At 43.0% G+C, this 14,445-nt stretch overlaps 1 protein-coding gene across 6 annotated transcripts in view; it reads left to right on the forward strand.

Annotated features, from left to right (window-relative positions):
* The window catches only part of CDH18 (cadherin 18), a 634,566-nt gene that overhangs the window by 577,649 nt on the left and 42,472 nt on the right, over window positions 1-14,445 (forward strand). For all 6 annotated transcript variants that reach the window (XM_081873024.1, XM_081873021.1, XM_081873022.1 and 3 more), the window contains one exon: window positions 1,740-1,993. In XM_081873024.1, the coding sequence (XP_081729150.1) occupies window positions 1,740-1,993 (254 nt within the window). The remainder of the gene's footprint in view (window positions 1-1,739; window positions 1,994-14,445) is intronic.

Consider the following 14,445-nt stretch of genomic DNA (forward strand, 5'->3'; position numbering starts at 1 on the left):
ACTCACCTGCACTTGTCAAAACAGTACATTAACAAAACAAAACAAAAACAACCATCCTCCAAAATCTATACTTCTCTGAATTTTACAATGCAGTTCACCACCTAGTATGGGTCCATCTGCCCTATGCTTGGTTTTTGGACAGGGACTTCCACGGGGTCCCCTCTAACAGGGTACCCTGAATAAACAACTGATACAATATTGGGTGATATACCACTTCATCCCATGCTTGTAGACTAGGATTCCATCCAATGCCTTAAACATTTGTGACATTTTGCTATGGGAAAGGCAAAACATTTGTTTACAGGTAAATTCCTTCCTGGCTTCAAATATGGCAACCGTTAGCAACCATTGCAAGGTCAGGAGGTACAAAAAAACCCCTTTGGTTAAACCAATAAGACCTAGCTAAAGGGAAAATGACACTAAGCAGAACCTGAAAATGAATATAGATTTTAGAAGCATGGTAAGAATTGGCCTGAAATGGAAACAGAAGGATAAAAAGAAGTGGGTAGGAAGGTTTTGCTCTTCAGCCAACCACACTGTGGAAGCCACACACAGCCAGCCTTTTAAGCCTCACTGCCAGGCTGGGCAGGGCAACAGCCAATGCCTGGGCAGCCAGCGAAGCACCACCCTCCAAGCGGGACCTCTGATTGGCCTATTCACATTTTCCCTCTTTTGCTGGAAGACTGCCCCTCAGTACCACCAGCCAAGGTAAATTCCCCAGCAGCAACCAGCAGGCAAGCATGCTCTAGATGTCAGGAATGATGATGGAGCACAAGGGTTCTGCACCTGTTACACCCCGTAGATGCAGAAAGAGGCCACTCCTTTGCTACAAAGGTATCTTTCTGAACTTTGCCCATGCAGAATCCTGTAGGAACTGGATCCTAGCACCCCTTACCAGTTTTTGCTTCATAGGAGGATGCTGAGCCAACCTACTCCCATCTGAGTGTTGATGGGTGTGATGATAATCGAGGACCATAGGATTAAGTGTAAGGTTTGCAAGCTTCACAGACCAGTCTTTCACAGGACTGTGCACTGTCAATTAGGCAAGTTTCCTTTCACGGTACATAAGCCTCTTGGTGCCTTGGGGATCAGGCAGGATATAAATCTAACACACTAGGTAATACGTAATGATTAGTGGTATCCCAACCACATTGTCATGATTGTTGTACAGAAGCATTGTAATTGGGCCACCCAGCAGCCTTACAGGCCTAAGCATCCATTAATTACATCTGCCCAATTTAATTTCAGATCTATTCTGCATTCGTCCAATAGATATTGCTGCAAAACTGTTTCACTTTAAGAGTTTGTGCCTTGCCACTGTGGCAAGGGGTGCCAATTCAAATAAAATATGGGGGGCCGTGCACACGTCTTTTTCATGAGTCAGGTGCAGGTGATTATCTCATTGCAAACTCAAGAGTTTCATTTATTTCCAGGAGTCAGATGCCATTATGCACTTAGTACATAGTTTCAAGCTACAGGAAGTGGAGGGGTTAAACTCAGCACTACCAAAGCCTGCCATTATAATACAGTACAAAGGTGCTACAGCTAAAGCAGTATAAAGGTGCTACTGCAGTGAAGGATGCTCTGATCAAGTCTGTTCAAACTATATTACACAAGCAATTCTGAGGCTGGAAAACCCCTCTCTGATGGTGGAAATAAGGCAGTGAAATAATGCGTTTTGTGAAATAACTCAAACCCAAACTCACAGTGGTAATGTGAAATTTCTTTTCTTCCCACAGCCACTGAACTATGAAAAAAAGAAATCCTATACTCTTAATATAGAAGGAGCAAATACCCACCTCGATTTCCGCTTCTCACACTTAGGACCTTTTAAAGATGTAACTATGTTGAAGATCATTGTTGGGGACGTGGATGAGCCTCCATTGTTCACTTTGCCTTCCTATGTCATGGATGTTTATGAAAACGCCGAGATTGGGACTGTGGTGGGCACAGTTACAGCGCAAGACCCAGACAGCGCAAACAATGTAGTAAGGTATGCTAGTATATTCATAGATCTTCAGTTAACTAAAAATAGTATGGGGTGGAGGTGGGGAAACCATGAGGTGGGAAATTTGTAGTCTTCATAAAGCTGTACTATGGAAAACTTCTTTGATCCCTTATTAAAAATGAGAAGTGTTGGAGCTTACATATTTTTATTATTGAAGCATGGTAGCTCAAATATAATTGCAATTTCTTCAAGAAAGTAAAGTTGGGTAAAAATTAATGTCCCTTGAAATGTCCCACATATATGCTAACAATAAAAAGGGTTATTGAAACTCAGAGACTTGTTGCAACTTACCTGCTTCATATTAGTGACCAACGGGAGCTGGAACAAAATTTGGGGCATCAGCCTGCCAGACATGCTCTTCTGTATTCCAACTCACCCACCCACCCACGGTTTTTTGTTTTCATTTTCTAGCTAAATCTCAACAGGATCACTCTTCATTGGGCTATTTTTGGGGAGGGGGCTGTTGATTGGTTGATGGTACTTTGGAAAACCTTGGCATTGCCCCAAAGATGCTTTTACTTATCTGTTGTTTCTCAGTGCCTCTGGCTGGCTACAATCCTACTGACTCTCGCCACCAGAGTTTTCTTTGGAGTGATACAACTTTGTTAGCAGGGGTGCCAACTTGAATGAAATATTGGAGGGCCCAGGTAAGGCCCGCCCCGTATAACCGATCACAAAATGTGGCACATGAACAACTTTTGAATGTCAAGGCCCATTATCTTTGGGAGGGCTGGCCCCTTCTCAAATATTTTATTGAAGGAGGCCGGAGGGACTTCAGCCCCCTAGGAGTTGGCTGCTATGTTTGGTATCAAAACTACTAATCAAGTTGAGAAAGGAATAATAGTTTACTTGTAGAGCACATGCTGAATCTTTGGTATCTTACATTAAAAGGATCTCAGGAGGAATTGGGATGACACCTGCTTGGGACCTTTCTAGACTACTCATAGTCAGAGTAAAGGTACCGTATTTTTCGCACCATAGGACGCACCGGACAATAGGACGCACCTTGTTTTAGAGGGGGGAGAACAAGAAAAAAATTTCTCCCCCTCTCTGCCCAGCGCCCCTTCAGTGAAGCGGCAGGAGGCGCTGCGCAGAGAGGGGGAGAATTTCCCCCCTCTTGTTTCCCCGCTCTAAAACAAGGTGCTATTTAAGGTGCGTTCAGGCAGCTACCTTGGAAGCCTGGAGAGCGAGAGGGGTCGGTGTGCACCGACCCCTCTCGCTCTCCAGGCTTCAGGTTCCTTTCGACCTGCTGTTTGGGGCTGGCGAGGGGAAGCCCACCACCAGCCCCAAAGAGCAGGTCAGGGAGCAGCGGAGAGGCTGCTGCCATAGTCGGCCGTCACCTCTCCAGCTGGGAGAGGGTCACGGGGCTATGGCTTCTTTAGCCCCTCACGCGCTCTCCCAGCTGGAGAGGTGGCGCGCGGCTAAAGAGGATCCTGCCATAGCCGCGCATCACCTCTCCAGCCGGGAGAGGGTCGCGGGGCTATGGCTCCTGCAGGGCTCCCCATGCTGCGGATGTCTGCCCGGCGCGAGGGGCGCTCTGCTTCAGGGCGTCCCTCGTGCCGGGCGGCAGGCTGCTATCCGCAGCGTGGGGAGCCCTGCAGGGAACTCCTGCAGGGCTGCCTAGGCTGCGGGTGTGTTCCCGAAGCGCCAGGCGCTCTGATTTCAGCACGCCCGGCGCTCTGGGAAGCAGGCTGCTATCCTCTATAGAGGCTCCTTCCATAGCCGTGCGTCACCTCTCCAGCCGGGAGAGGGTAGCGGGGCTATGGCGTCTTCGCTCCATAGGACGCACACACATTTCCCCTTCATTTTTGAAGGGGAAAAAGTGCGTCCTATAGAGCGAAAAATACGGTAAAAGTTAAAGGACCCCTGGATGGTTAAGTCCAGGCAAAGGTGACCATGGGGTGTGGTGCTCATCTCATTTTTCAGGCCGAGGGAGCTGGCATTTGTCCACAGACAGCTTTCTGGGTCATGTGGCCAGCATAACCAAATTGCTTCTGGTGCAATAGAACACTGTGATGGATGCCAGAGCACACAGAAACGCCATTTAACTTCCCACCACAGCAGTAGCTATTTATCTACTTGCACTGTACTTGGCTAGGTGGATCAAAATTTTGATTCTATAAGGCAGCTTCATCTCTTCATATAGACTCCTACAAAGGGAGAACTAGGCATTTTTGTCCGTTCCATATGGCATATATGCCTGGGCTGAAACCAAATGCATCATTTTGCTTACTGTTAAATAATGCATCGCTTTATACTTATTTTTAAATGGTAATAGATTTTCCATTGAGTACTGCGGTGACACAAAATTTGTAAAGTTGTTCACTTATAAGTATTAGGCAAAACATTTTATGATGGGTTTATTGGCATTAAAAGGTAAAGGTAAAGGGACCCCCGACCATTAGGTCCAGTCGTGACCGACTCTGGGGTTGCGGCGCTCATCTCGCTTTATTGGCCGAGGGAGCCGGTGTACAGCTTCCGGGTTATGTGGCCAGCATGACTAAGCCGCTTCTGGCGAACCAGAGCAGCACACGGAAACACCGTTTACCTTCCCCCCGGAGCGGTACCTATTTATCTACTTGCACTTTGAGGTGCTTTCGAACTGCTAGGTTGGCAGGAGCAGAGACCGAGCAACAGGAGCTCACCCCGTCACGGGGATTCGAACTGCCGACCTTCTGATTGGCAAGTCCTAGGCTCTGTGGTTTAACCCACAGCGCCACCCACGTCCAATATTATTGGCATTAGGAGCATACAAAGAAAGCTCTCGAGAAGCCGAATGCCTGTCATTATGATGAATGGAGAGAGGTCATATATATTGTAAGATCCCACATGTATAGAAAGATGTTCAAAGCACTGGCACATTGTGTTTAATGTGCCCAATGCCAGACATAGATATGAGGGTTTTCCTTCACTGTAATGGAGTCTTAGCTGTAATTTTTACTTTTCTCCCATATGAGTTAATGGCACTGCTTACTGATATGGAGGAGACAGAACATAAACTTGTGAATCCAGAGGCATTAGTGATGTGGGAGTTAAAACTATTCCTTGTCTCTGATGACCCAAGTGTCCTGCAGAAGAGCAGCTTCCGCCTCCCCACAAAATCCACACTTTTCCCCACCATCAGTCCCTTTTTCAATGGGAGAGCATGTGCTTAATGGTTAAAAAAGGTAGGTTGGTTGTGTGCAACAGCTTGGACTTTTGTAAACAATCAGACAAATATGCAATATTCAAAGATTCATTCTGCACAACTTATAATAACAGAGTTTAAGACAAGGCATCAGCTTGAAGCCCCAAACCATGAAATCATGCCAGTGTTGCAGGGATGTTATGATGGAGTTGCATAATGATGCAAATGTTTTAAGATTAGGGTTTTAAGTCTCCAAATCTGAATCAACTTTCTTTCCCTAAAATGAAAATTGCATTGCTTCTTCCGGCTTAGGTGAAAGATTAAACCTAGCATTATGTCTTTAGTGTGCTAGTAGGTTTGCTTGTTTGTTCTGGATCCTATGGGAAGTGGGAGGGATTTTTCTTTTTTAAAAAAATAAAGATTGTGTAGCTGTCTCAAAACAATTGAATGTTGAGGGTAAACAAACGCTCCAAATAAGCGAATTTGGAGGGTAAACAAACCAAGCTAAGATTACAGTAAACCCTTTTAGCAAAAGGCATGCAAATCTGTAATGGATATATGCTGCAGTAACTTAATCCTTTTATTATGAAAAGGTTGGAAATTATTTTCTGGTTTTCTTTAACAGTGTGGGAAAGTATTGTTAGATATGTTTCTAACTTTTAATGGTGTTTGTTTGTGTAGATAGATAGATAGATAGATAGATAGATAGATAGATAGATGATAGATAGATAGATGATAGATGATAGATGATAGATGATAGATAGATAGATGATAGATAGATAGATAGATAGATAGATAGATAGATAGATAGATATTAATTAAAACATATCTTCTATATATGGTTTTATCAACATAGCTGAAGGATCAGCATGAAATTTTACAGGATCCCATTTTTAAGATTCTAAGACACATTTTCACACACTGAAAGTCAGAAATATTTGCTGTCTAACAGTACCCCGCTTTTATCTATTGTCAAGTTACAACATAGCCAATAGTTCCTGTCATTCTCTTATTACACTTGGAATGTGTAAAACCCTCCCAAGAAGTATGGCTAGTATTATTGACATTGATGTTGCCAGAATTCATTATTATTTGGTCTGGAACACAAATCTCCAGCTCTTAAAGCTTGGCTGCATTCTGAATCAGCTCCTGAGAGGTGTGTTCTGGTTTTGAATGTTAGCTGAGCTTCTGGGTATACACAGGTCATCAAGGAACGAAAGGATCCACGATTTTCAAGGGCACCTGAGTGTTCAGTGGGTTTGACTGGATACTATGGGAGCTACATGTTCAGCAGTTCCTTGCTGCAAGCCAGGATGGGACATGAGGTTGGGAGGCTGGGACAATGCACCTGTGCCCATGGAGCCAATCTGCCATCACTGCAAGTATGTTTGCACTGCTCCAATTTTGCACATTGCAGGAGGAGGAGAAAACCAAGCAATTTTTACCTGGGGCAAGTGAGATTGCTCATATTAGATGAGCTTACCTTTGATTTTACCCGAGGGGGATGAATCTGTCGCTAGTAACTGAAACACTTTTAGCTTATTTTAAAATAAGATGTTCTGCATGAGAAGAAACATCCAAATTTGCATCAAATGTCATTTTCAGATTATTTTTAGTGACAGCCTTAAGGATGCAAAGAACAATTTTACTGGCGTTTTTGGAAGTCTTTTTGCCTTTGCCTTTCTTTGGAATTGTAATATGTTTGCTTCAGAAAACACCACCAAATTTCCATATTATTTTTCCGTAGGGAAATTGCTCATAGTAGCTAATTGCAACATAGTATTGACATAGTATCAACATAGTATTGACAGCGGGTGGCGCTGTGGGTAAAACCTCAGTGCCTAGGGCTTGCCGTTCGCATGGTCGGCGGTTCAAATCCCCGCGGCGGGGTGAGCTCCTGTCTTTCGGTCCCAGCTCCTGCCCACTTAGCAGTTTGAAAGCACCCTTAAGTGCAAGTAGATAAATAGGTACCGCTTTATAGCGGGAAGGTAAACGGTGTTTCCGTGTGCTGTGCTGGTGCTGGCTTGCCAGAGCAGCTTCGTCACGCTGGCCACGTGATTTGGAAGTGTCTCCGGACAGCGCTGGCCCCCGGCCTCTTAAGTGAGATGGGCGCACAACCCTAGAGTCGGACACGACTGGCCCGTACGGGCAGGGGTACCTTTACCTTTACCTATTGACAAACTAACATTTTTACCCCCAGTTATTATAGCCATTTTTCGTGCTGTGTGCTGGGTTCTGCTTTTGAGTAAACTACTTGATTCTGGAGTTTATCTGCCTGCCTTACAAGGAAACTGGGTCTCTTAACTTTCCTAATATATACAAAAATTTAATTCTGATTTTTGTTAGTACACACACACACACACTCACACACACACACACACACAACCCGTTGTATCCAATGTGAGCCATGCTCAGGGTACACCTATTCAAATTAGTGAAAGAGACTAACTTAGGTCAATTAATTTCACTGTATCTTTTCTGAGTAAAATTTGGTTGGATACAACCCAGAGTTCATTGACCAATCGCTTGTGAGGAAAATGAAGGGCTCCTTAATGAATAAATGGAAATTGTGACCTCAATTTTGTAAAGTTTACAGAGTTAGGTGCCCTTGGACTGCTGGACTTTTCACTTTGATATAGACAAAGAGATGATAAGTTAAAATGCAATTAACTTATCTGAAGGTATGCTAGCTATTCCACTCTAATTGTCTTTCGTTCAGCTTTCCTCTCCTTTCTTTTTCCTCCTTTTATACTTGCTTTCTTGGATTTCAGTATTATAATTCATCAAATTTTAGTTATGAGTTCAACAGAGCATACAATGTCAGCTTCCATGTCATTAGATACGCTAGTGCTTGTTAAGATAAAGGGGATTTTAAAAAGAGTTATTTTTAAAATCTACCACTAGTGCTAGGAAATTTTCTTTAGTTTCTCATTCTGCATGCTGGTTTTATTATACCGGCTGCTTTTCACCTGACAAAATTCATGTATAAGTACATCAGCATGCTTTCCAGCTCTTTCTTCTGACTCTGTTGGTTTGCACTTAGTAATTTTTTTGAATTTTTTTTTCCTCTATGGTAAAACTTTGGCAATTCTTGGCCAGAGTCTTTTCACAGTCATGTATAGTTTAGGCACAAAGCCCCAAGTTCTTACATTTATATATTAGAAGGGATATTATGTTGTAGCACTTGTCTCTGTTTATCTTGTTGTGGAACTACTTCCATATGTATTTTTAGCCATGCAAGGGGCCATCAAAAATGTCCTCTGTGTTGAAAATATGAGGTTCAACTCATATTATGGACTGTCAAGGTTATCTGGGAAAGAACTTTGGCCTTTAGAGAGTTGAGCCAGTGATGAGAGTGGAGATGGAGTGCTTTGGACTAGACAGAACATTGTTCAGGCTTCCTATCAACATTGGTGGCCTCCAGATATTTTGGATGTTGGGTGTTATGGTTCAAAATATCTGGAGGGTATTTGGTGGTGGGAGGCTGATTTAAAGCAGTGTTATATTGGGATAGGGCATAGCACATGATGTGCACTCTTAAAGTTCTAGTTGCAATCTCTGACACCTCCACTTACAAGGATCTTGCACAGCAAAGGTGGGAAGAAGACTTTGGATAGCTAGGACTTGAAACGCTGTTGTCACTTATAAGTAGACTCCACTGAGCTAGGTGGACTGAGAGTCAAACAGTGGGAGGCTACTTTGTATGTTCAAGGCTGAAAGTTTATGAAAAAGATGACTCTGGTGCCTCATTTGATATGTTTTATCCATCCTAATGGCTCTCATTAGCTATGAGATGCAAATTCCATGAGCTCTGTGTCATATCAGTATCAAGCTGTGCTCTGTATCTGATTACAGTGCTGGCTGCAAGCCACTTGGCTTCTGACGAGAGAGCTATTGAAGGATGACACTAATCCAACAAACAATTAATGAACATTTCTCGTAATCCACTTTGTGTGCCATGGTTGTTTTATTAGGACATTTCTGAAGCAGATACTCATGAGAGTTCAGCAATACATTTTGTATCCTTAATTTTATTGCCCCATGGAATGCTGTTTGATTGTTTCCCTTTGGATTGGGTTTGGAATGGGTTTACCTTGGAATGGGTTTACGTGGGGCTACCTTTGAAGGTGACCCGGAAACTGAAATTAATCCAGAATGCGGCAGCTAGGCTGGTGACTGGGAGTGGCCGCTGGGACCACATAACACCATTCCTGAGATATCTGCATTGGTTCCCAGTACATTTCCGAGCACAATTCAAAGTGTTGGTGCTGACCTTTAAAGCCCTAAACAGCCTCTGTCCTGTATACCTGAAGGAGCGTCTTCACCCCCATCATTCAGCCCAGACACTGAGATCCAGCGCTGAGGGCCTTCTGGTGGTTCCCTCATTGTGAGAAGTGAGGTTACAGGGAACCAGACAGAGTGCCTTCTTGGCAGTGGCGCCCTCCCTGTGGAACGCCCTCCCATCAGTTGTCAAGGAAATAAGCAGCTATCCTATTTTTCAAGACATCTGAAGGCAGCCCTGTTTAATGCTGTATTGTTTGTAACACTCGATCAGGAGCCGCCCAGAGTGGCTGGGGAAACTCAGCCAGATGGGCGGGGTAATAATAATAATAATAATAATAATAATAATAATAATAATTTATTGTTGTTGTTGCTGTTGTTGCTGTTGTTGTTGTTGTTGTTGTTGTTGTTGTTGTGGTTATTAAGACAGTGCTGTAACAATCCTCAGGGTCAATTGCTCGTTCTTAAGGCTACACCTTAAAAACCTTAATTCATAGAAATTAGAAATAACAGAATTGTAGAGTTGGAAGGGACCAGGGGAGTCACCAACTCCCTGAAATGCATTAATCCTTTGCCCAGTGTGGGGCTTGAACCCACAACCCTGAGATTAAGACTCTCATGATCTTCATACCTTCAAAACTCCACAGCCCAATCCTGTAGTGATGTCTAGCCACTGGAACCGCCTTCCTCAACCAGGTGCCTTCCATATGCTTTGGACTATGGCCTTTGCAGTCCCTTACCCTTGACCATTATGGCTGGAGTTGTTGAGGGTTGTCTGAAACATTTGGAGAGCACCAGGTTTAAAAAGCTTGCACTATAACATTAAACATGTGTCATGTTCCCTCTCTTTGATTGTGTTCTGGTTTGATAGAATAGTTCAGATTTGCAGCAAAGTGTGCCGATCCTCCGACCAATAAATGCTGCTGATACATGTCGCTCTTGATGTTACTGAAACATTATTTTACCTTCCCCTCCTTGAAATTCTTACAGATGATTTATCTGAGTGGAACTCTCCCAATTTGCTACAGGTGACATCTAGTGGCATCTCTGTATATTGTGTGGTTTTGCTTGAGCCGAATCTTAATTTTGAGGAAATTTACTTGCCTGGAAAGAAATTATGATATGTTACATATTGATGTTTGTGTTCTATGCTGTAAATCACCCTGTGGTCTTTTGACAAAGTGTGGCATATAAGTTTTCTAAATAAATAAGTACATAGTAGGATGACCAGGCATAACATGATTTTCCTTTGAATTGGAAGAAGCTTTGTGAAAATCTGGATATTCACATGGAAGACTTTTCATCTTCTTCAAGTTAATTAAAAATGTTTCATGCGCAAACAGGAATTGACACCTATTAAATTAGGAGGAAAGCCATATGAGTTGCTTAGGATACAATATTTAAATTGTGTTGTGACCTCAGTTCAAAGAAAAGTAGTTGTACTTATACTTCATTAAAATTGATGGGATTTCAGTCTGACCAACTTTCTCTGGTTTGAGGTCATCCAGTCTTTATACCAGAGTTCTTCACTGAACTCTTGAGGATAAACTCACTGAATAACATCTTTGAAACTTTCTAATTTTCAATTGTTCAGCCATCTTGAATAGATGTATCATGAATTAGTACCAATTTGCCTTTTGAATTTTCAATATACCACTTATCACCATTGTTTACTCTCTCTTTTCTTTTTGTGTTGGGTTAATGGTGAAGAGAGGGGGTTAGGATTTCACAGGCTATCACAACAGACCACAAGGGTTCTTCAGCCATGAGGAGGTTGGAAGCCACTGCTTTACCCCATAGATGGAACTGCTTCTGTTGGATGTTAAATATACATCGACAGCAAAACACTCTCACAGACAAACCATTACCTTGAGCAACTATTTAAAGGGAATGTTCCCTCTAGTCATAATGTTGCCTTCACTTGTTATATCTGGAACAGGAAGTCTTCAGAGGGGCTTTGATCTGGTTTTACGTCAGACTTTAAAGGCCACTTGGTATAGTCAGAATAACAATTACTAGAAGTAAATGCAAACGAATGGATCATTTGCCACCCCCACCCCTGCAAGAGTTTAATATATTCATATGAAATTCCCTTTGTTGTTTAGATCAGGCAACATTTGAACAAAATTTCAGCTGTTTTTCACAAGTTCTTAACAGAGAGGGCCAGCCCCACTATCGGACATACTACTGCCTCAGTCAGACAGCTGGTTTTTGAGGTAATAAAAGAACAGATTATTTTTAGTTATTTAATATATTTTCATTTATTTCTTTATCCTCAGAGAGAGGTAGCTTTGAAATTTTCAGCCTTAGGCACAGTGTACCTTGGCTTGGGGGGGGGGCGCTATGGGGAATTGCTGTTCTGCCTCGGGGTCCACCAATGCTAACAGCCAGGATTTCAACAAGTCAGCAACACAAATATATTTTGAATGCTCTTTGAGCGCAGAAAATTTGGGAGTTACACCTTCACATGAATGTAAAAGGTACAACACATATAGGATATAAATTGAATAAATAAATACATCGAATATCTTCACTTGGTGCTACTACAATTTCTAGAAGATATTCTATATTGGGGGGGGGCGTTATTGAGAAAGCATACCTTGTAATGGGAGATGACTGGAAATTAAACTTGAGTATTTTGTATCCAATGGCATTGATCCTCTCCATTGTAATGCTGTTCATTAACCATTGCTGTGACTGATGAGTGATAGAGAGCTTTGAGTGATCTTGGCATTTTGCAGACTACATTAGGAATTATACTACATGGTTTGCTTAGCAGCTAAATGCTAGTAAACAGAAAGAATATTTCAACAACCTTCACTCTTCTGTTCCTTTTCCTTTTCCCCTTTTAATGCACCTGCTTTATTTCCAGGCAATGTGGAGTGCATGTCCCAGATTAAAGCAACCTTGCACAATTTTTAAAAAGTGTTTTCTGTGCACTTTGAAGTGTTCATTTTATGAGGAGTTAGTGGAGCATGGCACAGAGCCTTATTGCTGCCTCTGGCTTTCCACTTTGTCTAATTGTTGTGCAGTATTACATAGTATGAAGTGATATATTGTGGTGCTTGAGATACTTGTTCCTGCAGGCACTGTAGAAGAGCCCATTTTCCACCCACCTTTGTTTTAGCAGGTAGCACTGATGGACTTTAACACTTAGTTGACCAAAGTTTGCTTGTAACCAGTGAGGTGTAACACATTGTGTAACACAATGGTGTAACACAGTGTGTTGTGTAACACAGTGTGTGGTGTAACACATTGTAACCAGTGTGGTGTAGTGGTTAAGAGCGGTGAACTTGTAATCTGGTGAACCGGGTTTGATTCCCTGCTCCTCCATCTGCATCCATGTGCTGGGTGACCTTGGGCTAGTGACACTTCTCGGACCTTGGGCTAGTGACACTTCTCTGAAGTCTCTCAACCTCACTCACCTCACAGAGTGTTTGTTGTGGGGGAAGAAGGAAAAAGGAGATTGTTTGCCACTTTGAGACTCCTTAGGGTAGTGATAAAGTAGGATATCAAATCCAAACTCCTCCTTCCTTCCTTCCTTCCTTCTTCTATCTCACCATGGTCAATTAATATATTGTGTGCTTCCTCCAATTTGCAACATTCTACCCCACTTTTCTTAAAGCCATGCCCATAAACATAACCTGTTGTGGAGCTATGAATGCAAGAACTTAAGAATAGCCTGTTGGATCAGGCCCTAGATCTAGTCTAGTATCCTGTTCTCACAGTGGCCAACCAGATGCCTGTGGGAAACCACGAAGAAGAACATGAGCACAAAAGCACTCACCCTTCCTGTGGTTTCCAGCAATTGGTAGTGGGAAGCGTTGCTGACTCCAACTGTGGAGGCCTAGCATGGCTACATCATGGCTATTAGCCACTGAGATAGCCCTCTCCTCCATGAATTTAGCTAATCCTCATTCAAAGCCATCCAAGTTGGTGACCATCACTGTCTCCTGAGGGAATGAGTCCCGTAGTTTGACTATGCGCTACATGAAGAAGTACTGTCCTAAATCTTCCAACATTCAGCCTCATTGGACAGATGAATGGACAGTATTATGCCATTAGAAGTATGCTTGATTCTTAACTGCCGGGGTCATCAAGTACAGGGACCAGGTTTAGATCCCAACCCATTAGGTTCTCTAAGTGTATCATTCTTCTTCTGGTGCTGGACAGCTAGTCTTACAGATAGGGATCTAGGTCCCACAGAATGGGTGAGAGTGCCTAGTTTGCCTTTGTATCTAGGACACACAAAGATGAGCAACATCTCAATGGTATTCTTGTAGGATACAAACTCTTTCCTGCCTAACACATGGTTGCTTTGCTAGTTCATACTAAATTTCACTTGAGAACATAAACAGCCGACATGGCCAGTCGCCACAGAAAGTTTTACCTTACGTGACTGGAAAATTGTAGAAAGAGAAAGACAGGGGAAAATTCTTGTAAATTCAAGGAGTGGAACTCAGTGTTGCTGATTTCTGCTTACCAGATGGAATGATCTCCCCTCTCCTATCCCCATGTGCTGTTCTGGGGGTTCTCCTGACCTTCTAGAGCCGGTGTGGGGAGGTGAGATGGTTAGCCCCGGTTGTGTTAGCAGGGCTCATTGCTCTGGCTTCCACTAGTGCAAGAGTTTAGTTGAATCTGCCCCATAGCTCACCTATGCATATACAACATTTCAGTTCTCTGCACCAGTCTTCCCCAACCTGGTGCCCTCCAGATGTTAGGGACTACAACTCCCATCAGATCTGGCCAGCGTGGGTCAGATGGGTTAGTTGGGACAGGTGGGAATTTTAGTTCAAAGCATCTGAAAGGCACTAGGCTGGGGAAAGCTGCTATATGTGATAGTTTGTTGTTGAATGTGTGACCTGACTTCATTGTAAAGTGTTGCTCCTGGGTTGGTTTGAAGACTTATAACTCTACATGATGACTTCTTCACAAAGTGTTATTGCAGTCATTATACTGTTACCGTGTGAACCAGCCGTCATACTGTTACATTTATTTGCATTTCTTAACCTTGTACAGGAAGCAATGA

Source organism: Podarcis erhardii, assembly GCF_964252035.2.
Source record: "Podarcis erhardii genome assembly, chromosome: 8".
Classification (NCBI taxonomy): domain Eukaryota; kingdom Metazoa; phylum Chordata; class Lepidosauria; order Squamata; family Lacertidae; genus Podarcis; species Podarcis erhardii.